We start from the raw sequence: 27549 nt of genomic DNA, 5'->3' as shown, positions 1-27549 counted from the left end.
GAATTCACATGGTACACAAATACCTTTACATTTTTCACTCATTCAAAGAGGTCTATTGACATATTTCTTCCTCAGACTCCTTTGTCACTTTCTAACCATGTTCCTTCTAAGCCCCTGACCATCCAGCCAAACCATGAGCGATAGCCAGTGGCACACAATCACACATCTGGCCATTTCTCCCTTTCTTCCAATCAGAATAAACAACCAGGTGCACTACTCAAAGTACAACCTGCTGGGAGGGTCTCCCTTCACCACTTTCTTTCAGGGATGTTCCAGAGTGGGGCAGCAATGCTGCAACTGCCTACTTTTTATAGGTGCCTGCATATCATACAGAAACGTCTGCAAACCCGGCTTGAATTTTTTCTTGCTCAGTTAACTGGTCATGGAGAACTCCCCATGAAGCTGTGAGTACAAGTTAGAGAGAGACAGAAGGTACCATACAGCAGGAGTAGGGGCCATAGACATTTGGACCACTTCCTCGTGCAGTTTACTTGTGTCTGCAGGACACGCCTTATACGTGCTGGGCTCAAGCCCCATCTCACATATACCACTAACCTTCTTAGGCAGGAGTGGAAAGGCTGTTTCTACTAGCAATGAAGCCTCTACTTCATTTAGGCGCCCAGCTTCCCCCATATTCCTTGGAATCTACTCATATGTTCTTGATCTCATTCCATCTAAATAAAGACTCTAACTTTAATAAAATAGATCCTGCCAAGGTAGGAATTCAATTTGTGTCATAATTCAGCTGCTTGCAAGGTGAAACTCTGGGTTTGGTTTTCAGAAATCTTGGCCTTTTAGCTAAAGGCGATAAAGATTTTTTCAAGAAAATTATAGAAGCTTTCAGGTCATTGAGCTGGGAATTTGAAGCCCTGAGCTCCTCATTTTCTGTCCCTACTTTTCCTAGTGCAATGAAAAAAACCAGTCAATCCCATTATATCACTGTTTTGACTAAAACGTTCTAGAGTTGCTAATACTTGGTGACCTAGAGCCTTGCCTTCTGTATGTAGTTGATTATGGACATCCACATGTGATAATCTTACTAACACTTTTGTCCCTTCATGCCACTGGAAGTAGAGTCATCAGTGTTTTTAAATCTAATCAGAGAATCAATTCCAGAAAACTCAACACCAATTCGGAGAACTCACCTTTAGATTCAGTTCCTCTGCCCTCCTACACTGTTGGTGGGGATGTAAATTGGTGCAGCCACTATGAAAAACAGTATGGAGTTTCCCTAAAAAAACTAAAAATAGAGTTGCCATATGGTCCAGCAATCCCAGTCTTGGGCATATATCCACAGAAAAGTCTAATTTGAAAAGATACATGCACCCCAGAGTTCATATCAGCACTATTTACAATAGCCAAGACATGGAAGCAACCTATATGTCCATTGACAGATAATTGAATACAGAAGTTGTGGTATATTTATACAATGGAATACTATTCAGCCATAAAAAATAAAATAATGCCATTTGTAACAACGTGGGTAGATCTAGAGATTGTCATACTAAATGAAGTAAGTCAGAAAGAGAAAGAAAAGTACCATATGATATAACTTATATGTGGACTCTAAAATATGAGACAAATGAACTTACTTATGAAACAGAAACAGACTCACAGACATAGAAAACAAACTTACTGTTATCAAAGGGGAAAGGGATTGGGGGAGGGATAAATTAGAAGTTTGGGATTAGCAGATACGAACTACTGTATATAAAATAGATAAACAACAAGGTCCTACAGTATAGCACAGGGAACTACACTCAATACCCTGTAATAAACCACAATTACAGTGTCACGAATGTGGAGAGAGGCAGGGCATTATGGAAAGGAGGTAGCAGTGTGAGCTGAGCCTCAAGGAATAAGTTCCCCAGACAGGTGGATTCAGATTCAAATCATCATTCAGTGGGAGGCTTGCGACTCTGTGCCAGGCACCATATTGGATGGTTCTATCCATACAATTTACTCCTCACAACAACTGAGGAAGAAGAATTATGTTCACTGTACAAAGATGAAGCGACAGGTACAAAGGACGCAATTCAGATTTGTAGAAATAATGGAGAATTGATATAAGTCGGTCTGACTATAAATTCAGTCCTCTTTCCATGCTCCTATTCTATGTATCATAATATGAAGTGGTTAAAACATTTAGTCTGAAAGCAGCCTATTAAAATAAACCACGTACACAGCAGATGCAGAAGTACCAGCCATACTGCCCTATATTTATCTACCGCACAAGTGTTTAACATCATCCGGAGCCTGACTCTCAAAGCTACTAGGCAACTTTGTATATTTTGAGAAATTATGCAGGATTCAGAGATATTTCCGTATCTGGCCCTGTCAAAGCAACTAGTGCCAATGCATTCTGTTCTCTGTCACCAATGGAATCAAGGAAAACTGCGTAAGTATAAGATCTGATCTACTTTAATCCGGTTACACTAGCCAGCGATATAAGGAAACTGATAGCAAAATAAATGTCCATACTTCTCAGCAAGGCTTAGTTTACATAATCAGAAGTCCATGAGGTGATCATGTGGGAGCTGCTACCTGCTGATGGCCACCGTCTCAAAGGAAACTTAAAGAAAACATGGATAGGAACACTGACCGATGTTCATGGCCAGCACAATGCCACAGTCTAATGAGAGAGCAGGTTAAGACGGAGGCCACGGACCAACCCTTATCTGAAAAATCACACTCACATAGCAAAAGTTTTATTAGAAAGCCAGAGCATCAAACTCAACTCCATAAACTGAGTGGTTCACCCCCGATCAAAAGTTCAAAACTAAGAATACAACACGTATAAACCATTTGTCGTGGACTAACGTGTCACTTCCATTGATCTGGCTTCCCCATGTTAAAGAGTAATGAAAGTTGTTGAAGTTTTCCTAATTTAGAGAGGCAGTTGGTGTCCCCCAGAAAACCTTCTGGTATGAATTTGAACTGAGGTGGCTGAAGAGACTCATTCTTGTTCACAGAAAAACTCACAGTACAGGATTCTGGGGCACATGTGGGGCTCAGGGCCAACGAGAGTCACTCTGTGGGTCTGAGGTCATCATCACAACCTTTCAGAGTCCTCTGTATGGAGACCTGTTCTGGGCCCAGAAGATGTGGGAAAAGCTAATACCTTGTCCAGCCCAACAATTCTAGAGAATTTTTAAGAGCTCCAAACGCTGGCCTATCAGAATGGAACCTAACCTCAGTAATGCAGACTGTCGCCAGGCACACAAAGTACCCCCTTCCCTGGCCTTCCTGGGCCACCACGCCAAAAAGAAATGCAACAAGTGATACACGTAACAGGGCTTGTTTCAATCTGTCAGGCAGTAAAAGCTAAACCAAAACGGAAAAGGGAACCTAGTCAGGCACTTTTCTCAGTGCTTCTCATATTGCATTGAATCCTCCCAATTTTGAGGCATATATAATATTTTCGTATTAGAGAGAACCATCAGTCACTCTCACACTCCACTTTTGAGAAGCTAATGACTCAGTTTGGGAAATTTAGGATTACACTAAATCCCTTCCCCATATCCCCCAGTAAGCATGCTAGAGTCACCATGAGTCGGAAAAATATAATTTAAAAAAAACAGCTTTATTGAGACATAGAATTATCATATCATTTGCCCATCTGAAGTGTACAATTCAATGATATTTGGTATAGTCCCAGAGCTGTACAACTATCACCATGATAAATTTTAGAGCATTTCCATCACCCTGAAGGAAGCCCCATATTCATTAGCAGTCACTCCCCATTTCCCACCTCCTTCCCATCCTTAGACAACCTCTGACCTACTACCTAATAGACTTCTCAAGGTTCATCCATGTTGTAATACGTATCAGAACTTCATTCCTTTTATGGAATTGTTGCATGGATATATCATATTTTGCTTATCCAACAATAAATCGATGGACAGGTGAGCTGTTTCCACTTTGGGCTGTTAGGAATAATGCTACTGTGAACATTCATGTACCTCTTTTGTGTGGACATGTATTTTCATTTCTTTTTGGTATATACCAAAGTCCAGTTTAGTAGTCTCCTTGCCAGGTCCTATAGCAAGTCTGTGTTTGACCTTCTGAGGAACGGGCAGACTTTCTAAAGTGGCTTTACCATTCTACATTCCCCAAGACGTGTCTGAAGGTTCGGACTTCTCCACGTCCTAACACTTACTATAATCTCTCTTTGATGGTAGCTGTCCCAGTATACAGGAAGTGGTACTTCACGTGGGTTTGACTTACGTTGCCCTGATTCTTGATGATGCTGAGCATCTTTTCATGTGCTTACTTGGCTATTTGTGCACCCTCCTTGGAGAAGTGTGCATTCAAGTCCTTTGCCTGTTTTTAAACTGGATTGTTTGTCTTTTTGAGACTTTTTGTCTTGCCAAGTTGCAGGAGTCCCTTTTTATATTCTGGATATTAGTCCCTTATCAGATAAATTATTTGCAAATATGTTTCCCATTCTGTAGGTTGTCTTTTCACTCTTTTATTTTGCTGTAGTCCAGTTTATCTGCTTTTCCTTTCATCACCTGTGCTTTTGGTGTCATATTTAAGAAACAACCCCCTAATACAAAATCATGAAGAGTTAGACCTCCTTTTCTGAGTTTCATAGTTTTAGATTTTATATTTATTTCTTTAGTCTATTCTGAGTTAATTTTGGTATTGGTGTGAGTTAAGGGTCCAACTTCAGCCTTTGGCGTGTGGACATCTGGTTGTTCCAGCACCGCTTGTTGAGAAGACAGTTCTTTTCCCATTGAATGTTCTGACATCTCCATCAAAAGTAAATTGACCTTAGATGTATGGATTTATTTCTGAAGTCTTAATTATATTTCACCTAATTATGTAGATCTGTTCTCATGCCAGAACCACACTGTCTTGATTCCTGTAGCTTTTTCTAAGTTTTGAAATCAGGAAGTGTGACTCTTCCAACTTTGTTTGCAAGATGGTTTTAGCTGTTCCGGAACTCTGGGATTTCTATATGAATTTTAGAATAAGCTTGGCAATTTAAAAAAAAAAAAAGACCAGCTGGAATTTTGAAAGGGATTGACCTGAGTCTTTAAGTCAATTGAAGAGGAGTATTGTCGTCATAATAATATTAAGTTTTTTGATCCAACAACGTGAGAGGTACTTGCATTTGTTTAGATCTGCTTTAATTTCTCCAGGAAGGATAAATCTTACACAGGAACCATAAATAATCATAAATCTAGGAGAACACACAGAAAAGAAAAGCTGTGTGAAAACTTTCCAGGTTCCATAAAGCTGGGCTATATTTAGTGTACGTGTGTTCCATGAGATTTCTTTTTTCCTTGTACTAAATCTGCTATGCTTAATCTGGCTTGAATGGATTTCTGCTCCTTATAATCAAATGATCCTCGGCTGAGATATTATCTATTAAGATTAATAAGACTTTGAAAAGATCAGAAAGTGTCTAAAAATCAAAGCACTCGTAAATGGCAGAGTTGAGATTTGAACTCAGGTCCAGCTGACTCCAGAGTCCATGTTTTTCCTAAGACCATCCTTTATGTGTTCTTAGATGTAACTGTTTACCAATGTACCTTTAGGAGTTAGGCCAAATTGTAGACCTATTAAGTAACTACTCATCAAATCTCATGCCTCCCTTCTTGAGTAATTTTTCTCCGGTGGCATTTCTGATTTTACTTTGGCCGTCTAACTGTACCTCTTCTTGTCCTTCAGTTGTAACCTCTAAGAGTTTCCCTTTTATGGTTTTTCTATATGCTTAGTGGTTGAAGCTTTGATTCTTCAAACTCTGAGGATTGTGGGAGAAACCACTGCTTTATTCTTGAATGTTATGCTTCTATTAATATATCCCAACATCATGGTGGCTTTTAATAATAGCACAATTCTATGGTACCTCTTATCTTGCTAAAAAAAAATTATGGACATTTGCAAACCACAGCTTTATACCAATCAGTATGACAGTGTGGAAAAAAGTACACACTCTTTACACAATTTCAGCAGACAGATTTTCTTCTCGTCTTTCTTAATAACAGTGGGAAGTCTTCTCCAGTAACAAATAACATTGAAGACACAAAGAGCAGAGAGGAGGGGCAGAAGCTGGAGATGGAGTATTTTTAGTCATTTTGATTAAATTATGGAGATGTGAAGTTGATAATTCATTGAAGGGGAGCAAGGAAGTCTATGTAAATGTTTGCAGATGAATAATTAATGTGACTTTTCGAGATCACTAGGCCTTTAATTAAAGCCACTGTGAAATAAGGCAAGAACCAAAGAGCACATGATTATAGCAGATAATTGTAACTTTCCCATCCTCAGTACCATTTGAGAGTCCATGCTTAATTTGCATCTTTAAAGGAAGACAGACCCTACGTAGGGTGGCGGTTGTTTTTATAGCCCAGTGTTACTACTTCCCCGCAGACCAAAAGGCTATTAATATATTAATGAATTTCCTCCTTCTAAAATTTTTACCCAGAAAGTTTGCAGTTTTATGTGTTAGTTTGGCTGTTTAAAATATTGAATTAATTTTCATTTTAAGGCAATAGATTGATGCCTCTCTACAACTTACAAAATAAAATGAACACCCCAATTTTTTTTTTAACATTAAGCATTTAATGTGTTGTTCCATCTGCTATTTACAGTGTCTGACTGAACACTGGACTGCCCACAGAGCCATCCTCGTGTCTTTCCTGTCTTATTCTTTACTCTTTCTCGCTTATTTTCATTCTCACGGGACTTTTTTCATCCGTTTCCATTTTGCTCATTTTTATTCTCCTTTTTCTGACTCCCCCACTTCTCTTTCCGTCTCTGTCCTTCCCGTCCGCCTCTGCTTCTCCGCATGGTCTTTTCCTTTACTTCTTTCCCCTCTGCTATTTGCTGCTCCTTGTTCTCCTGTGTTCCTTGCCCCTAGTCTGTCCCTCCGTGCTGCATTCTCAGTTAACACCAAGATGAATGCTGATTCCCCAAGGGCCGGATGGTTTCCTGCCAGCGCCAAAGGTGACACTCTTTTAGTATGTATGCTAAGTATGTACTAAATACGTTTAAGAACTCTACCAAGCTGCACAGTTCTTTCAAAAATCTATTTTCTGACATACACTGGGTTTGCAGTCAGGAGTTCCAGTCCTGGTTGTTAACACATAAACTGTGCGCCCTTGAGCAAATCACTTTTCGTCAGGGAGTATCAGTTTGCTCATTTATAAAAGAAGAGTCATCTGGGCTGTCCAAACACCCTCTCAGTTTTATGATGCTGCTCCTTATCCTATTGGAGGAAGGAAGGAGGAGGATCCAGTTCTTAGTCCTTCGAGCAGCGTTTGCTTGTTGTACAAATAAATCTATGTCTGATGGAATGCTAAGCAGAAAGAAAAGCCATTTGGGGGCAAGAAGCCTCCCCTTATAGCACACTCCTTGGCCTATACCACTAAGGCAAGCACTGCAAATGGAGATCAGGGAAGAAAAAGGAAAGGGTTTGAAGTCACAGTGCCCAGAACACCCAGGGGTGTGGGAGGCTCCAGCAAGAGAAACTCTTAAGCCTGACTTCCTGCCTCCTCCCTGCTTCCTCCTGAGTTCCTCATAGAGAGTTCAGAGCAACATCCTGCTCACCGGGTGTCCTCACCTGGTAGCTGAGGCCAGGGCTCTCTCCTGGGCCCTCTCTTACAAAAGCACTGACCCCACTCGTGAGGGCTTCACCTTCATGACCTTATCATCTCCCGAAGGCCCCACCTCCTAATGCCAGCACCTTGGATGCCTCTCAGAGGACTGCACAGGAATTTTGGAAGGATATAAACATTCAGTCCATTGCATACACACACACACACACACACACACACACAATATCACAAAGATAATATTAAAATGTAAATAAGGAGGAGTGAAAATGCTCAGTCATACAATTCACACACTAACTGTCCTCCTGTTACATAGGAAACTGAAGATCGCTAAGATCCCCAGCTCTGCCTGCACAGCTCAGCTATGTCGCCTTCAGTCACTAGCACTGTGCCTTTCCGGATGCCTCCCAGGGATCCCACTGCGTCAGCCCCATGTCCGTGGAGTGCGCTCGACCGGTTCACAATGCACTGTGGGTGACCCCCTGCAGAAGCTCTTCATGTATCTGGCCTTCTCGGGCCTTTTTACACCAGACTGTTCAAATTACTCTGGTCGGCCCTACCTCATTAGGGAAAACTTAAGTCATTATATGACTTTATCCAACTACATTCTGAGACAAAACATTATTGACAAACACCAGGGACTTAACAATATCAATGTTCAAAGTCTTGTCTTCCACATTAATTTGAGGTTCAGTAGTAATTTGTTTCCTCCTCCCCTCGAAATTTTCCTGGTTATTTTCATAGGGCTTTAATAGTCAGTGTCTAAATTCCTTCTCTCCATCAGAGGTTGTTTTTAGGGGTCTGACATCCTCTGAGGTGAGGACAGAGCCTTCACACCAGTAAACAAATACATCTGTGAGCTCCTTCCGTGTAGGGTCTATGGCTCATCCAACTCTGTGTCTCCGGTACCTACTCATAGTGCCTGGCACAAACAATAGACCCAAGTAAGGGTTAACCTGAATTGAATCTGTAAATAACTAATCATGATGAATAGAAAAACCAAGGGTATTTCTTCATCTTAGCTAATCAACAAGATTGCTTCCAAGGGAGAAATCAAATTAAGATCAGAAGATCACCCAGATACAATAAAGAAATGATCTTATAACATTTTAAGGGATATTTTCATAAAGCTGGAGCATCCTTGTAAAATGCCTCAGGGATACGCATCAGGTATAGTTGGTAAGAATTTTAATATGGATTAAAGGAAGATTAGGGCAGTGGGAGCATAATTTTTGCATTTTTCCAAATGCTCCCATGAAAACAGAGCAACTAGATAGCAAAGGCAAAAACCCAGAAACAACATTTCTTTAAAAACTAGATGACAGGGTATGCTTACAAAACACAAACTGGTGTGCCGGTGAGCCACTAGCAGCCACGAAACTTGTATGGCGTTGGTGTCTGTTTCATAGGATGAACAAAGATGGAATTAGGTGCCTTCCGAGGGTTTTGACAACAAAACCCCCATTAGTTCAGGTGCTCCAGGAAAGACTCAGGAGTACTAGGAAAGGGCAGCACAAGGAGGAGAAACCTATGGGAGTGAAATCAAAATTGAGCAGAATAGGGGAAAAGGAACAAGAATATCTAGACCAAAGTATATAGCTAGACAAAGTCGGGAAACCCCAGAACGCAAGCCACCGTATTTCTAACGCCACGTAAAACATAGAGCTCTGTGAAATTAAAACAAACAAACAAAAATCTTTCCTCATTCTAAAGGTTCAGGAAAATTTCACATTAAAATGAGCTAAGGAAAAGTATCAAAGTCAAAACCCAAACAAAATTATTATTTAAAAATGACAGTAAGGAACTGAATCTCTCTCTCTCTCTCTCTCTCACACACACACACACACGCACTTCAGATTATGGTTCACACCCAGATCGGAAAATATTCAGTCTTTGCTTTGGCCAATACCTCCTCCTTTACACAAAGAAGCAGGAACTATATCTGCCTCAAAGAGAATATACACACTATTTTCCCCCAAGAATGCAATCAATGAATCAAGTAGATCTATGCAGATCAGAGTCAACAAGGGACCTAAAGCCTGCAGAGAGCAGGCTGGCCTTACTGCATTAGCTGAGTGGTTTTGTGACCTTCTCAGCAGCCTAGAAATTACATGTTCACTCTTCAAGTCTCAGGCTACTTCCCCAGGCAAAGTACAGTCAGAAATTGTGAAAGGCCTGGGATTTTACCCTACTTACAAGCTAACAAGCTAGCTTATTACTGTTTCATGATGCTGGCAGACGACATGAGATAACCTGGATCAGAAACAAAGGACTTTATTACAACAAAGATGGCAGCCAAAGCTTTATGTTTGTGCCAGTTCCTCAGGTCCTCCAAGTCTCACAGGGTTGACACAGGTGGATCTGGATACTTGCCTACACCTGCAGTGGGTTGCATTACAGGAGAGGAACACGGCATTTGGAGATTTACCACTTTTACAGTGAGTGGTAAGCACGCCTGTTCTTTGTCTCAAGGAGACAATACCTTATCCTTGAGATCACTTGCTACAGACCCAACTCTGAGAAATGGTCCAGGTAAAAGGAGCTCAGGGCCTTGCATTCTTGGCATATCCAGCAGGAGCACATGGGGATGCTCAGGGCTCATGGAAGATTGCCTCTTATAAACACCTTCTTTTTTACTTATAGTATACTGTGTTCTGTTCATTTACCTGTCTTCATTTCCCAAGCATACTTTGAGCTCCTTAAGGACGTGGACTATTTGTTTATATTTTTATCTCTAGCAACTATCTAGTGCAGTATTAATACTTAATAGGGAGTCACCAAATAAGCAATGGATGCATTGAATAAAAGCTACCATGGTTATAGTGACTATCTTTCAAGCACTCTACTTGGTGAGCATGCTTGTCCTCCAGGCTTTTCTAACTGGCCCATTCCTTGTGGCCCAGCCTCTTAGAAATACCTGTGGAAGGAGGACAAGTGGCTGTGACTTAAATGGAAGATATATACTTCTTAGGAGGAAATGCAGTCTTTTTTTTTATGATAATGGAGTCCGGAAACTCCAAGAACTTTTCAAATGAAAAAAGCAACTAGACTACACTTCCTGGCCCTGTATGAGAGTCTTCCTTCCCCTTTGGGTCTTCTGGCAGATGACTAATGTCATCATCAAATTTGCCTCTAGGTTGGGAAATTTCACTACTTTGCATTTACCTTTCTACTCCATGCTGTGTATTTTTTCTTTATGTCCAGCAGCACAGCTGGGAAAGACAGAACATTCATGTCTTTATGAAATGCTAAGGCATATCAAAGGGAAACAGAGTAACATAGACCTTGAACGGCTTTTACAAGTTCCAAGTTTCCCTCTGTTTAACGAGTCCATTTAATCTCATAGGACCTTAGATAAAAAGGGTAGCTATGGAGTTCCTGCTTTGATTTGGGTTTTATTTGGGGGAGGGTGGATTTCTAATTGTTTCTCTTTTTTATTAAAGTTTAGTTGATTTACAGTGTTGTGTTAGTTTCTAGTGTACAGCATAGTGATCCAGTTATACATATATAATCTTTTTTATATTCTTTTTCATTATAGGTTATAACAAGATGTTGAATGTATTTCCCTGTGCTACATATTAGGAACTGGTTGTTTTATCTGTGTTATGTATAGTAGTTTGTATCTGCAAATCCCAAACTGGAGTTCTGGCTTTTTAATTCACTGAGCTCTATTCCTTCTGATTTATATTATACCCTCTTCTGGACTAGGAGTCCCACACTTATCAGACACCATTTTGTCATGAAGTCTGTTTCATCACACTTTGGGAGCCAAGTCCTTGTCATGGTGTCATCTCTGTGACTCTCCCACATTTCTCTTCCACTTTTTTTTTTAACATTTTTTCATTGAGTCATAGTCATTTTACAATGTTGTGTCAAATTCCAGTGTAGAGCACAATTTTTCAGTTATACATGAACATACATATAATCATTGTCACATTTTTTTCGCTGTGAGCTACCACAAGGTCTTGTATCCTCTTCCACTTTTAAGGGTGACTGTATTGCATGCACTTTGTGTTAGCTTGGGCTGCTATCACAAAATACCACAGCCTGAGGGCTCAAACAAAAGACATTCATTTTCCCACAGTCCTGGAGGTTGGAAGCCTAAAATCAGGAGCCAGCGCAGGTGGGCTCTTGTGAGAGCTCTCCTCCTGGTTTGCAGGTGGCTGCCTTCTTGCTTAATGCTCACGTGGCCTTTATTCCACGGGTGCTCACAGAGAGAGTTATTCCTCTTCCTATAAAGGCACTAATCCCACCGTGAAGGCCTCACTCTCATGACCTAATCCAAATCAATTACCTCCAAATACCATCACATTAGTGGTTAAGGAGTCGATAGCTGAATTTTGGAGGAACATAAGCATTCAGTCTATATCACACCTGGATAATCCAGGAAAATCTCCCATCTTACAGTCAGCTGATTAGCAAGCTTAATTCCTTTGACATGTAACCTAACATTCACAGGTTCGAGGATTGGGATGTAGACACATTTGAGGGACCACTGTTTTGTCTACCACAATGGCTTTCTCAAAAAAATTAACTAATAAATAGCTGACAGGAGCTAGAAAATATTAGGGAGGTATGCATCTCCACTATATCTGATATTTCCTGTCCAGAAAAAATTCACTAACTGTAATTACTGGTTTCTCTCTGTTCAGAGGAGATGGGGTAAGTTATCTAACTGGTAAATTTGGGAAGAATAAATTAGGCATGCTTGGCTCAGAATCTGCCTTCTTTTTGGAGGCAGTGTTTATAGGGAGCACCCATTTCACTCTTTGTCCAGCCACCCTCCTGGGAGCAAGCACTGGCTGGAGGTTTGGGGGTGGGGCTTACCCTGAGCCCAGGCTTCCCTTCATAGAGGGCGAGGGGGGGAACCTGCTCATTGTGCAGCTCAGGATCAGCAAGCCCATTTGGCTAACAGATCTAAAGCCAGATCCTCCCATTTGGTTCCTACCAGTAATAAAGGTGATATTTTGGCCCCCATCTCCCAACTCGTTTGTCTTATTCCTTTAACTGTTCAGAATCCAGGTGAGAAAGAGTACCTTTACTGGGACTCAGTTGTAGACCTCAAGAGAAAGTACTTCACCCATATGATCTTTTTATTTCCCCAGGATGTCTCATTTCTCTGTAGGTGATTGTTTTTTGAGAACAGAGCTTATTGCAGGAAATAGTGCAAGTGCCATATTAAAACTGCCTAAGTTGATATACTTCAATTTTTTAAAAAATGCAAAAGATAAGAGAATTGTTCTAATAAGTAAAACAATTTGTCGACTAAACTTAACAGCTAATACTAGGGCTTAATTTCCATTTGGCCAGAAAGTCAGCAAAATACTTGTTTTTTTTAAGTTAATGGCAAATGCATTTTGTCCAGTTTTGCATTGGAAACTATATTTCAAGAATAATCCCAAAGCATTTTACTATTGCCTGGTGCAATCATGAGTTACTGCTGTCCTCTAGTGGGAGAAATTATGTAGTGCACATTAAGGTCATATCCTTATCAACTAAGTGACTCACCTTCTTAAAAAATAAAATAATTTTTCTACTCAAATATTTTCCCAAATACTCTTATACATTTTCTTGAATGTTTCAAAATTTATATTAATATCTCCAGTAACAAATTTATTTGTATTTATAATTTAGTCCCTTTAGGAAATCAGTCATATGAAGTACAATGTTTCACTTTTTAAAAATTTGCACCAATTGTAATAAACTGCAAAATAGACATGTAAAAATTGCAACAAAAAAGGCACAAGTGAAGGATGCCATTTAGACATATAACAAGTCACTCAAGAGTACTTCTGTTACTACTTAACTGTTCATGGTTAATCTCTCTGATTTCTAACCTCAGTTTTCCAACCAGTTCCAGATCACTGAAATTCTGCAGAGGTGACACAAAGAATCCTCAATTCAATCCAAATTTTTTTCTGAGCATCTAGAATGTGCAAAAGTCAGGAAACAGAAAAATTTGGTGGTATATACCGAACTGAAAAAGACATGGCCTCTGCATGTAAAGAGAACGGTACATGAACACATGCACCACTCAGATGGAAAGAAAACTGCCAGAATACGCTTCTGTTGGTGGTACAAACTCAAAGACATGCAAGTAAGGGGAAGGTTTGCTCTAAGAAATCTTCTTGAAGTGGCAGTAACTGAATGGGTTATTGTGAAGGATGACTAAATCTTAAAAAAAAAAAATGGGAAAAGTTATCTCAGATGGAAGGGAAAAGGTGACCTAATACCCATTAGTGGAAAAGTACAGATTACATTTTGGAAAAGATGACTAGTGAGATATGGCTACAATGGCAGGTGTGTTTAGAAATGAAATCAGAAACAAAAGCTAGTTACAAATCATGGAAACTTTAAATGCCATCCCAAGAAATGTGTACTTTGATCTATCTGCCTTGAACAGTTAGTGAAAAAATGTTGAGGTCACAATAAGATCCACATTTTTGGAAAGAAACATTTTGCTGTAATTCAGAAGATAATTTATTTGAAAAAGAGAAAGCTTAAAGCCAAGGAGATCATATTGAAGGCCACTGCTACAGTCCAGGCAAGAGAACCTCAACTCCTGCCGGAATAACAGCAATAGAGAAAGAGACACTGATGGAAGATGCTTCATGAAAGGAGACGTCAAGATAGTGGAGTAGACCAGCATGGAGTTCACCTCTCCTCATGAACACATCAAAGATACATCTACGTGTGGAACAATTCTCACTGAAAACTAACTGAAAACTCGCAGGACACCCATACAACCAAGGCTGTAAAAAAGATACACACTTAATCACGTAGGAATGAAAGAAAAGCTATCAGGTCAGGATCTGTGCCCCCGGGAGGGGACTCAGATTGAATTTTTAGATTGGATTGTTTGTTTTTTTAATGTTGAGTGTTGTGAATTCTTTTTTTTTTATTTTGGATATTAACCATGATTGACTATATCATTTGCAAATATCTTCTCTCATTTAATTAGGTTGTTTTTTGTTTTGTTGATAGTTTCCTTTGCTATGCAAAAGCTTTTAGTTTGATATAGTCCGATTTGTTTATTTTTCCTTTTGTTTCCCTTGCTTAAAGAGACAGATTCAAAAAATATTGCCAAGATTGATGTCAAAGAGAATACTGCATATGTCTTCTTTTAAGAGTTTTATGGTTTCAGGTCTTACACTTAAGTCTTTAATCCATTCTTACAGAACAGACAAATAGATCAGTGGAACAGACTACAGAGCCAAGAAATAAACCCACACACAATGTTCATCAATAGATGAATGGATAAAGAAGATGTAGGATGTATGAGTATATATATTCACAATGGAATATTACTCAACCATAAAAAATGAAATCTTGCCATTTGTGACATGGAATGACCTAAAGGATATTATTCTAAGTAACATAATTCAGACAGAGAAGGACAGATACTGTATGATTTCACTTATGTGTGGAATCTAAAACAAAACAAAACAGAAACAGACTTTTAACTACAGAGAACAAACTTCTGTTTGCCAGGGGGAAGCGGGTGGGGGATTGGACAAAATAGGTGATAGGGACTGAGAGGTGCAAAGTTGCAGTTGTAAAATATATAAGTCACAGGGATATAATGCACAGCATAGGGGATATCGTCAATAACATTATGATATATTTGTGTGGTGATAGTTACTAGACTTATGGTGATAAATTAGCAATGTATATAAATGTCAAATCACTATGTTGTACACCTGAAACAAATATAATATTAGATGTCAACTATACTTCAATAAACAAAGATAAAGAAAGAAAAGGGAGATCAAAAATATGTAAGTTCATGCTCCAACTTACATAAAATTTTAACAAAAATCTAAGTCACATATTGCCTCTGTGCCTTAGGGCTTTCATTGCTAAAATAAAATGGTAAGACCATGATAAATTTCTAAGGTCCATTTTAGATCTAATTTTATGATTCTTTAGTCCTATAATTAGTTAAGGATGTTAACCTTAAAGAGTTAACGTCCAGATGGCGCCCGACAACCCAGGTAATTTAGAGTTTTAAAAAGGCATAAAAATTGTTCACAAAGAGGTGGAAACTGAAGTGATAGAGAGGCAGAAAGGCATGAAATAACAGAATTCTATAGATAAAGGTAAGAAATGAAGTCTGCGGACAGATCTGCAGGGAATCCGAATGACCCAACACCTACCCACTTACCCAAACTAGAAGAAACCGAGGTGTCATCTTTGATCCCTTCCTCCTCACTACCCATCATTCCAACTGGAAGTACTTCCAATCCACCTGCTTCCCTCCATCTCTACTGCCACTCCTGTAGCTCAGGCCACCATCTTCCCTTACTGACCTGACTTAAATACCTTCTTTTCAAGAAGAATAAATTATTTTTTAAAGTAATGGCACAAAATTCAATAAACATGTCCCTCCCATCCCAGACCCCCAGTGATACAATGCCCTTAATAAGAGCAAACCAAGCTAACCAAAGTTTTGTGTGTCCTTCCAGAGAGATTTTACACGCATACAAGCATACATGTATATATGCTGGCTTTCTTCCCCCATGCAGTTCACTTTCTTCTGTACCTAGTTTTGCCACTTAATAATACATCTTGGAGATCATTTCACACAAGTGCACATAGAGCTCATTCTTTACAATAGCTGCTGTCTACGGGTATAAATTATATTTATACCATTCCCAAGCATTTGCTTTTACAAATGATGTTGCAATGAATATCTTTTCACATACTTCATTTTTCACATTTGCAAGTATACCTGTGGGATAACTATAAATTTATACTACATTTAATCATCCATTTCATTGGACAGTATCTATTACTCCATAATAGTAGCAATTATTAAATTTATATATTTCCATTTCCTTTCACTCCCTTCCTCACTCCTCACTCCATTATTCCAAATAAGGAAATGTTAGGTTCCCCCCGACCCCTCAGGGTACAGTCTCTTTTCTGGAAGATTTTCTCTGCCAGTTTTGCCTGAAATGTGTAGATGCAGCATCATTCTGCATCCACTCATATTCTTGTTTGACCAGAGCTGCTCTCAGTAACCTTTCCTCATATATTATGATTCAGGGTTGTAGATTTCATCTAATTTTTTCCAAAGGTTGAATTTGCATTTCTGGTTTTTGTTCTTATCTTGCACTGATTTCTGAGAGAAAAAGAGTGCAGTGCCATCTTTACTTGGCCATTTAAATATTAGAAACCTCTATAATAGGATTTTGTTAGTCTCCCTGTCTCTGATCTTACCTTTCCATCCATTTTTTCAGTTACAAGAATGACCTAGTGGGGAGCGTATAGCTCAGTGGTAGAGTGTGTGCTTAGCACGCACAAGGTCATGGAATCAATCCCTAGTACCTCCACTTAAAAAATTATAACAAGTAAAGAGATCTAATCACCTCCCTCTCCCCAAAAAATGACCTAAAATGCAAATTTGATTATGTCAATACCTGTAAGAACCCCTTTTGTGACTCTGTATACTCTTGGGATAAAGGCCAAACATCCCCATGATCTGGCCCTTGTCCACCTCTCCTTCCTCATCTGTTTCTCTCCAACCCCCTCATAGAGCATTTCAGCATAATGAATTTCTTTTAGTTATTCAGACTCTCCATGATCTGTTCTGCCTCCAGGCATGCAATGTGCTTTTCTCTGTGCCTGGAATATTCTCCTGACACTGACCACTCCATTTACTTCTTAACTCTTAATAACCCTTTGGCTCTCAAAATAACAATGTTACCATTTTTTATTGTTTACCTACTATGCTAAGCAGTTATATAAATTATATTACATATAGTACTGACTCATTTATTTTCATAGAAGACCAATGAGATGAGCATTGTATTCCCCATTTCAAATATGAAGAAATTGAAAGTGGTAAAGATTAAGAAATTTGCCCAAGTTGACAAGCTAGTAGATGCTGGAGATGCAGCTAGACTGCAGCACTGAAAAGGTCCTACAACAACAAGCTGACTACACGTGATGCTCCTCTTACATCACTGGTCCTCGCGCCTCAACTTTGGGCTAAGTGCCTCACCAATTCACACCGAGAGCGGCTTGTATTTCTCCCTTCATAGCTCCTAACACAGTATTCTAACTGCTCATTTCCTTATTAGAGATTCCTTCTAGACTATGAGATTCTTGAGACTGAAAACTATCTGCCTCATTTTCTGCTGTCTCCAGTTTGCCTGACACATAGCAAGGGCCCAATAAATACTTTCTGGAATTAAAAATTGCTTTTCCCAGGGTTGAGAAATGGGAAACTTTTTAAATAAGCAGCAGAATGTGATAAGGGGTCAGAATCATCAAAAGCCCTTCCCTCAGCCAGATCATCAGAGATAATAACTGCTAATAGTATTAAAACATCAACGCCAAGTCACTCACCAGTTCTGGAAAGGTAGTCCCACCAGAGCAAAAGTCCCACCAGAGACATTGCGTCTTCTTACCTGAGAGGGGTGAGGAAAAGGAGAAAGGAAGATTCTATGTTCTGATAACATAACAATAAGTAGATTTCATATTTTAAAAATTTTTTAAAAGTTACATTTGGAAAGACCTCTTTGGATACATGATTCCAGTACAAAACACTGGGATAAGAACCATCTCACTAGACCACTGAGTCACACACACGCCTTTGAAACAGGAAGGAACACCTAACACGAACCCAGGTTAGGTTTGTATGGGCTCATCTGCAGTTGGCCCAACACAGATCAGGATAACAGAATGGATCCTAAGTGCCCATCACAGCTGCCACCATCCAGAAGCGCTGAGCTTCCTTCTCTCCTGTGTGATTCCTTATAGTAAGTCATCTGCATCAACTTCAACAAATTATTAGAAGAATAACACACTCATCCAACCTTCCTTAGTAGATTACGGCTCCTCTGCCATAATTAGTAAGGAGTTAAATGTTACAAGCTCTTGGCAGATACCAAGAAAGTGAAAAGACAACACATAGCATAGGAGAAAATATTTGCAAATCATGTATTTCACAAGGGACTTACATCTAGAATATGTAAAGAATTCTTACAACTTAATAGTAAATAGACAAGTAACTTTTAATTTATTTGTTAAATTAAAATGGGCAAAGACTTTGAATAGACATTTCTCCAAAGAAGGTATACAGATGGCCAATAAGCACATAAAAAGATGCTCACCATCATTAGCCATCAGGGAAATGCAAATCAAAACCACTTCACATCTACTAATATGGCTAAAATAATAAAGATATAATAACAAGTGCTGACAAGGATGTGGATAAATTGGAACCCACGTACACTACCAGCGGGAATGTAAAGTTATGCAGCCATTTTGGAAAAGTTTGGTGGTTATTCAAAATATTACACAGAGAGTTATCATATGATCCAGCAATTCCACTCCTAGGTATATAACAAAGAGAAAATATATATATATCCACACAAAAACTTATACACAAATTTTCATGCCAGCATTATCCATAATAGCCAAAAAGTAGAAACAACTTAAATGCCCATCAACTGACAAATGGATAAACAAAATGTGGTATATTGTAATAATGGAAATTATTTGGCACTAAAAAGAAAATGAAGTACTAATATAGACTACAATATTGATAAACTTTGAAAACATTATGCTAAGTGAAAGAATCCAGATTCAGATTTTTTATGATTCTACTTATGTGAAATGTCCAGAATAGGCAAATCCATAGACACAGAAAATAGATCAGTGGTTGCCTGGGGTTGGGGTGAAGTAGGGGAGGAAGTAGGGGAGGGAGGGTGTAATGACTGCTAATGTGTACAGAATTTCTTTCTGGAATGTGAAAAATATTCTAAAACTAGACTGGTGATGATTGCAAAACTCTATGGATATATTAAAAATACTAACGAGTGAATTTTGTGGTATGTGAAATATGTGTTAATAAAACTATTTTTAGAAATACATCATTAGTATGTTAAATACTTAGCCTCATGCTTGAAAAATAAATTCCCAGAAACCAACCAGAAAGAATAAAGCAAAGCAAAAACAAGAGAAAACTGTCTTCCCTAGTCCAAACCGCTGGGTTTAAGGACAGGAAAAAAATGACAGCTTGAACTCTGTTCAGAGTTGCCTTCTCTTTAGTTTACTCATAAAGTAATAAATAAACAGGGTAAAGAATATAAATGGGAAAGGATGCAGGAGGGTCAACTGGCTCCCTGCTGACTCCTTCGTGTGTCATGGATGCTCACCCAAAATACAGCGGTCTTAGCAGCCCACACAATTAGGTATTACAGGTCAGAAGAGCACAAAACTGTAAACTCACTGTCTATTTTATTATAACCTTAACACTCCAAAACACCTTACAACAGAACTAATAAACACAAGGTATTTCTTTAGAAAGGCTATTTAAAGAAGCATTGAAAAAAAAAAAAACCACACTAGAAAGAAAGTATAACTGAGTAACCAAGAAAGAAAAAGGACTCAATATTGAAAATTTAAAAAGACTTATAAATATATAGAGAGAAGATTGAAATAATAGCATAAGAAAATACTATATGTTCAATAAATTTTAAATTTGAGATGAAATGAAGTAAGTTTCTAAATAAAGTTGAATTATCAAAATGTTTTCAAGTAGGGGGGAAATCTAAGTAGACCAATAACCATACAATAAGTTGGAAATCCTATAAAAGATCTGTTGAAACCACAACCATAACCCATGCACCCTTCAAGGCGCCAGACCGTGAGATTTGATAGGTGAGTTTTAGCAAAGCTATCTGAAGAACGGATAGTTCCTGTATAAACTGTTCTAGGACACAGAAAAAGACAGTAAGTTTCTTAAATTATTTTATAAAGCTAGCATAATCCTGATACCAAAACTTGACAAATATAAAATTAGAAAAAGTAACAACAGACCAATTTCACTGATTAAAAAAATACAAACACCCCAAAAAAAATATTAGCAACTGATTCCAGAATTGTATTGAGTTAAATACAGGATGACCAAGTAAGGTTTATTCCAGGAATGGATAATTGATTTAACATTTAAACATCTATTGATGTAACCACATGAATAAATTAATGGAGGTAATTATATGATTATTTCAATAGACACTACAAATTATTTGATAAAATCCAAAAGCCAATTCAAATCTTTTGTAAAACATAAATAGAAACTTCCTTATATCAGAAACCAAAATTAAGCATTACATTTAATGGGACATTCTCATTATATTCAGGGATAAAATGAAGACATCTATAATCTTTATGATTATTAAACATTGTTTGGCAGTCTTATTCAACACTGGAAAAGAAAAAGAATAAGAAGTATAAATATTATAAAGGAAGAGGAAAAGTTATCGTTACCATTGTCTATTAAGAAAAATTGAACTAATCTGAAAGTCTATTCAGTAATAAAATTGAAAAGACGGCAGTATAAAAGAGAAACAGAAATCATTATCTTTCCTACGTATTAGCTATTTAGAAAATATATCAGAAAAAATCCAATTCACAATAATAATAAAACTCATAAACTACATAAGAATAACTTTTTTTTTAACAAATACATTCAACACATAAGGGGAAAAATCCAAACATTACCAAAGGACACAAATGATGACTTTAATAAATTTACATTAAGACTCATAAGCACTATTATTTACTTGCTGAATATTAGGCACTGGGGTAAATTCATTATAAATATTATATCATCTACTCATCTCAACAGCTCAGTTGAGGAGCTGTTTATCTTCATTTTACAAGTGAAGGCACTGCAGCTCACAGAGGACAGGTCACTTCCCTAAGGCCTGGTCTCTTATTCACTATGTAATACTAAAGAGAGCGAAAATTAAAACGGGTGGAAGAATCAATCAGGCAACTTAAATGATTAAGGGGCAGGAGGGAAAGTGCGGGGAAACTGAAGAGTGTATGTTCTGCTGAAGTGGGCAACTGCTACTCACTAGGCAATTGCTGATAATGTGGAACTGTGAGCCCAGCATTGACAGATTTTCCATTTTTCAAAAGAAGCTGGAAATCTGATGTGGATTAACAGTGTTCCACTTTCAAAAGTTTAAGGGGGGTTGGGGTGGGGGGTGAGGAATGACATCAGTGAAAATGGCAGAGGCCTTTCCTTCCACAGAAACAATGAAATAATAAGCAAAAACTGTCAGTCAACTTTGTCGGGACTCTGGAAAGTAGCCAAAGGCCAAACCAAGTAAATGCTGACTCCAGGAAGAGGTAACTTACAAATAATAGAAAAGCACTGCAGCATTTTCTTTTGTCCTTGTTCCCAGCTTCTCAATGCAGCAACAGTTTTGAAGATAACAGCCCATGTTCACAGTGTAGGACCATAGTCCCTGGTTCCAGAGACAGCAGAACACACCTTATTCTCAGAGAACTGTGTTTGCCTCTTTTGACTTGTCTGAAGGCTACTTGATGGACTGACACGAAGTGCCCAAGGATAGAATATCGAGACAGAAGATCAATAAGAAAATATAAGACTTGAACAACACTATAAACAAACTAGTCCAGACATATAAAGAACATTCCACCCAAAATACCAGACACACAGTCTTCTCATAGAACATTCTCCAAGAGAGATCTTGTGTTACACCACAAAACAAGTCTTCATAAATTTAGAAGATTGAAATCCCAGAAGTATCTTCTCTGACACACACAGTAGAATGAAGCTATAAATTTGTAAGAGAAATAAAACTGGAAAATTCACAAATATTTGGAAATTAAGCAGTACAGTTTTAAATGACTAATAGATGATAACAGTATTACAAGGGAAATGTATACGTTGCGATGAATGAAAATAAAAACACAGCATCCCAAAGCTTCTGGGATACAGGGGAAACAATGCTCCAGAGGAAATTTATGGCTGTAAATGTCTACATTAAAAAAGAAGAAAGATCTCAAATCAACAACCTAACTTTACACCTCAAAGAACTATAAGGAGAAGAGCAAACCAAACCCGAGCTAGAAGATGGAAGGAAATTCTCTTTTAAAGACTAGAGCAGAGATAAATGAAACGGAGTGTAGGAAGACAACTGAGAGAAATAACAAAACAAAAAATTGGTTCCTTGAAAAGGTTAACAAAATTGGCAAAACTTTAGCTAGACTGGCAAAAAAATAGAGAAGTACTAAGTAACCAAAATCAGAGATAAAAGTGGAGACATCACTACCAATCTTGTGGAAGTAGAAAGGATTATAAGAGAATACTATGAACAACTGTATAGCAAAATTAGATAACCTAGATAAACTGAACAAAGTCCCAGAAACACACCTACTACCAAAACTGACTCAAAAAGAAACAGAAAATACCAGACCTGTAACACAGAAAGAGATTAAATCAGCAACAGTGAAAAACAGCAACAAAAACTACCACCAGACCAACCCAGGAACAGATGACTTCACTGATGAAGTCTACCAGTAATTTACAGAAAACTTAACACCAACCCTTCTCACACTCTTCCAAAGAGTGAAAGAGAAGGGAACACTTAGTAACTCATTTTGTACATCAGCATTACCCTGATACCAAACCAGACAAAAGACATCACAAGAAAAAAGAAAACTAGAGACTAATATCTCTTATGAATATATCTGAAAAAATCCTCAAGAAAATACGAGTAACTAAATTCAGACGCATATTAAAAGCATCATACCCCATGACCCCATTGGATTTATCCCACGGATGTTAGGGCAGTTCACCATGTAAAAAGTAATCAATGCTATGCACTATATTGATAGAATAAAAGAGGAAAAAACACAATCATTTCAATTGTTGCATAAAAGGCAGGTTTAAAATCCAATACCCTTCTATGATAAAACACTCAAAAAATAAAAAAAAACAGAAGGGCACTTTCTCATTCTGATAAATGGCTTTGATGAAAACCCGTATCATATTCAGCAGTGAAAGCCTTCGCCTTATGATCAGGAACAAGACATGAATGCCCACTTTCACCGTTTTTATTCACTATTGTCCGGGAACTTCTAGTAAGAGTTTAGGCAAAAAAAAGGAAATGCATCTAAATTGGAAGAAGAGAATAAAACCATCCCTATTCACAGGTGACATGATCTTATATACAGAAAATCCTTTAAAAGCCTACAAAAAACTATTAAAAATAATAAGCAAATTTAAAGTTGCAAGATACAAGATAAACTCACAAAAATCAGCTATATTTCTATACACTAGTAATGAACAATCCAAAAAATGAAATTAAGTAAACAGTTTCATTTATAATAGCATCCAAAAGAATAAAATTCCTAAAAATAAATTAAACCAAGCAGAGGGTGAAAGACTTGTACACTGAAACTACAAAAGACTGCTGAAAGAAATTAAAGAAGATATAAATAAATGGACAAAACATTACATTTTCATGATTGGAAGACTTAGTATTCTTAGAAAGGCAATACTATCTCAAAGCAATATACAGATACAATGAGCTCCCTATCAAAATTCCAATAAGCTTTTTGCAGAAAAGGAAAAAGCCAGTATTAAAATTCATGTATGACTTCAAGGGTCCGTAGCAATTCAAAACAACATTAAAAAAGAACAAAGTTGGATAACTTGCAAGTCTTGATTTCAAAATTTATTTTAAAACAGTAGGAACCAAATCGTGTGGTACTGGCATATGGGTGGGTAGATAGACTAATAGAATTGAGAATCTAGAAATAAGTCCTCACCTCTATGGCTGTAATGGACTAAATTATGTTCTCAAATTCATTATGTCGAGGCTCTAAGCAATACATCAGAACAGCCAAGAGTAAAAGGCAAGTATGCAGAGCAACTGGAATCCTTTTCTACATTGCTAGTAAGAGTGCAAATTGGCACTACCATTTTGGAAATCTGTCTGGTAGTATTTACTAAAGCCAAACATAAGCCTATTCTACAATCCAGGAATCCCACACTGTGCACTGTTCCAAGAGAAATGAGCACTTATATCCATGAAAAGACACATAGAAGAAAGTTCTAAGTAGTTCCAAGCTATAAACAATCCAATGTCGGTCAATGTCAGAGTTGATAGATAGTTTGTGGTATTATCACACCATGGAATATGGCACAGCAATGAAAAATAACTATATACTGCTACATGTAAGAATATAGTAGTCTCACAGACATAATGTAGAATAAAAGAGGCCAGAATAAGAATCATTTTGTGTGGTGTTCAAAAACCAGAAAAACTAAGCTATGGAAACAGAGATCAGGACCATATTTAACTTAAGGAGTGGTATTCACTGGGTGGGAACATGAAGGAACTTGCTAGAGTGTTGGAAATAGTCTATATCTTGATCTGGGCACTGTATAAATAGATGTATACGTATGTAAAAATTCATCAAGTTTCACACTTAGTTTTGAGCACTTAACTTGATGTAAGGAAAAAAAAATACACACATACCGAAAAGTACTAAAATAAAATATAAGTGGGGAAAATTTATATAGTCTTAAGAGATAAGAAAGGTCTTTTTAAGCATGACCTCAAAGATTAAAAACTAGAAAGGGAAAAATGGACCTTAACCTCATAAAAACAAAAAAATATAAAAACTGCATAGCAAACAAGCCAAGAAACTTTATTTGCAATTTTTATAGCAAATAATTAAATATTTTGATATAAAAGAAGCTCCTATAAATCAATAAGGAAAAGATAAGAGCAGGACTAGGAAATGTACAAAAACAGGAAATCCAAAGTCATTAAACATGTGAAAAAGAATACAAATGAAAACAAAATACTATTTTTCACTTATGAGAGAGGCAAAAATGAAAAATACACACAGAATCAGACTTGGTATAGGAAATAGTACTCTCATAAATTACTGGTGGAGCGAGGGATTGTTAAGTATAGTACTCTCAAAAAACCAAAATAAGCACATTTCCTTAACCAAGTAATTCTGCAACTGAAAATTTATCTTACAGAAAAAAATATGACAAGCTTATAAAATGTTTGTACAATGATGGTCAATGCAGCACTATTCCAAACAACAAAATATATTAATATAATAAATTACACATGTATTTTGAAATAGCTATTCTTTATGATGCATATGAGCTAATTATATATGATCTCATTTAGTTTTCACAAGAATTCTGAGAACTATTATATTATTCTCATTTTCATCAGCAGATGAGAAAATTGAAGTTCAGAAAAATAATGAGATTTGCTCAAGCTCAAAAATCTAGTAAGTGGCAGATATAGAAGTAGAGCCAACTTGGTCTGACTCCAAAAGCCAGTGTGTAATTTAGATTACATTTCTTGACTTGGAAGAACATCTAAATCACAGTCTTAAATGAAAATGTAGTTTATAGCACAGTTGCATGTTTGATTCCATTTTGTTAAATATACGCACATCTATATATATTAATAGATTTGCATAGGGAAAATTCTAGAAGTATACGTATCAACATGTTAATAATGGTTATCCCTTGGGTGCTTGGGGAATTTTTTTAAAATTTATGCCTGTTTTTCTTACTTTTCTACAATAATTTAAATAATTAAATTCTACATTTAATTTATAAATGGGAAAACAAATCTACAAAATCAATGCCCCTTTGAAGTTGCAAACCATAGCCTGTCAGCTGTTTTACTCCACACATAGCACCCACTCGTTCCACACATTTTAAGATAAATAAAGAAGGCAAATAACTAATATGTTTATATTCAACAAACACATCTTGAGCACCTGCTATGTCCTAGGTACTGTTAGGTAAACGATTTTATTTCAGTGTATCTAAATTCTCCTTTCTGCCCCTAAGTATGACGCCAAGGGTACCCACTCTCCCTCTCACTCCTTAATTGCTACTATTTGGATTTTAAATCTTATTTCTAACTATTGAATACAATTAAACCCATTTTAAAAGAATATCTGGCATTATACTACCAATCCTTGCCCTGCCTTAGTGATTTAGGCTTTTAAGAGTCCAAGTTTCATCAGTTACCACCTTTGCATCGCCCTGTTCCGGAAAGTAGAAGTGTTGGCTGGAAGTAGATTCTTAAGGTTTATTTCAAAAGGGGAGGAGCAAATCTCAGAACCTGGCCACCACCATTAAGTGCAAATTCCTCACTTGTTAAATATTCCTTCTCCTGTCTCTTCCCCACCTTCCTTACTCCTTTTCTTTCTGGAACTCTGGCTCCTAACCCTGGCCCTCCCTTATGCTCTAGGACCATCGGATGGTGAGATTTTTAGAATCCATTCTCCCTTGATTACCTCTCCTCCCTCCAGCTCTCCAGCCCTGTATGACTAATTCTGACAGAAAACACCTTGGCGTTTGAGTTTCCACAGCCAGCATAGCTCTTCCCGGAGGAAATGGAAAACAGCTGCTCGCCTGTCCCTGGAGACAAAGAAAAGGATGCTCCTGCAGCAATAAACTGCCAAGGGGTGTGTAGGGTGAGGGTAGGGAGGAGGGCAAATTCCTTCTCTCTACACTCTTACTGTGAAGAAAGATCCGTATGACTTTGGTAATGAGTGTTAATTGGGACTAAACCCTTCCTAGTACCACTAAAAACAGCACCAACACTGTTTGTAAAGGCAGGATTTAAAACATTTTTTTTAATTCAAAAAAAAAGAAGAATTTGGCCACATAACTACAATACGGATTCTCTTAAGAAGAGTAACATTTAGCAGGACCATTTACCAGCACAGTGCCCAGCACGAATATCATACTGTGCGGCACAACTGTGATTAGACAAAAGTCGGTGGCCGATGAAGCGCGGATTTGATTGACGGAAACAGTGACCTCGGTTCAGGTATGCCGCCCTCGTGCGGTTGAACGCGTGTTCATCGCTAACATTTTGTTGGTTAAAGCGATACCTGAACGATCTTATTTCACACATGCCGCAGTGGACCTCCACAAGGAAACAAGGAGGGTACCGCTCTAATGCACCGATTCACAGAGCCTTGAGACCTTGTCGCTGGGCGGTGGCGACGCCACACCTCTGGTCATCACCTCTTCTCCGGAGAAGGGTGTCCGCCCCTGTGCTGGCATCCACACTGCGAGTGGCTGGCGCCCCAGTCCAGGCTGCGCCTGGAGGCAGCGGCGGGCGGCCCCGCTCACCTCCAGGTATCCGCCCGC

General features: G+C 38.0%; 1 protein-coding gene across 3 annotated transcripts in view; it reads right to left on the bottom strand.

Moving 5' to 3' along the window:
- IGSF11 (immunoglobulin superfamily member 11) overlaps positions 1-27517 on the bottom strand; it is a 156887-nt gene extending 129370 nt beyond the window's left edge. For 2 of the 3 annotated variants that reach the window (XM_072964704.1, XM_072964691.1), the window contains exons 1-2: positions 27288-27517; positions 17919-17980 (exon numbers count right to left, since the gene is read on the bottom strand). Coding sequence is in view for 2 of the 3 variants with exons in the window: in XM_072964691.1 (XP_072820792.1) it covers positions 17919-17967 (49 nt within the window). In the remaining variant the exon portion in view is untranslated. The remainder of the gene's footprint in view (positions 1-17918; positions 17981-27287) is intronic. The other variant, XM_072964693.1, reaches the window with a different exon arrangement.
- Between the last annotated feature and the right edge of the window lie 32 nt (positions 27518-27549).

The sequence above is a fragment of the Vicugna pacos genome, chromosome 1 (assembly GCF_048564905.1).
Source record: "Vicugna pacos chromosome 1, VicPac4, whole genome shotgun sequence".
NCBI classification, from domain to species: Eukaryota; Metazoa; Chordata; class Mammalia; order Artiodactyla; family Camelidae; genus Vicugna; species Vicugna pacos.
The sequence above is the reverse complement of the archived record's forward strand: the minus strand, read 5'-3'. Positions and strand labels throughout refer to the sequence as shown.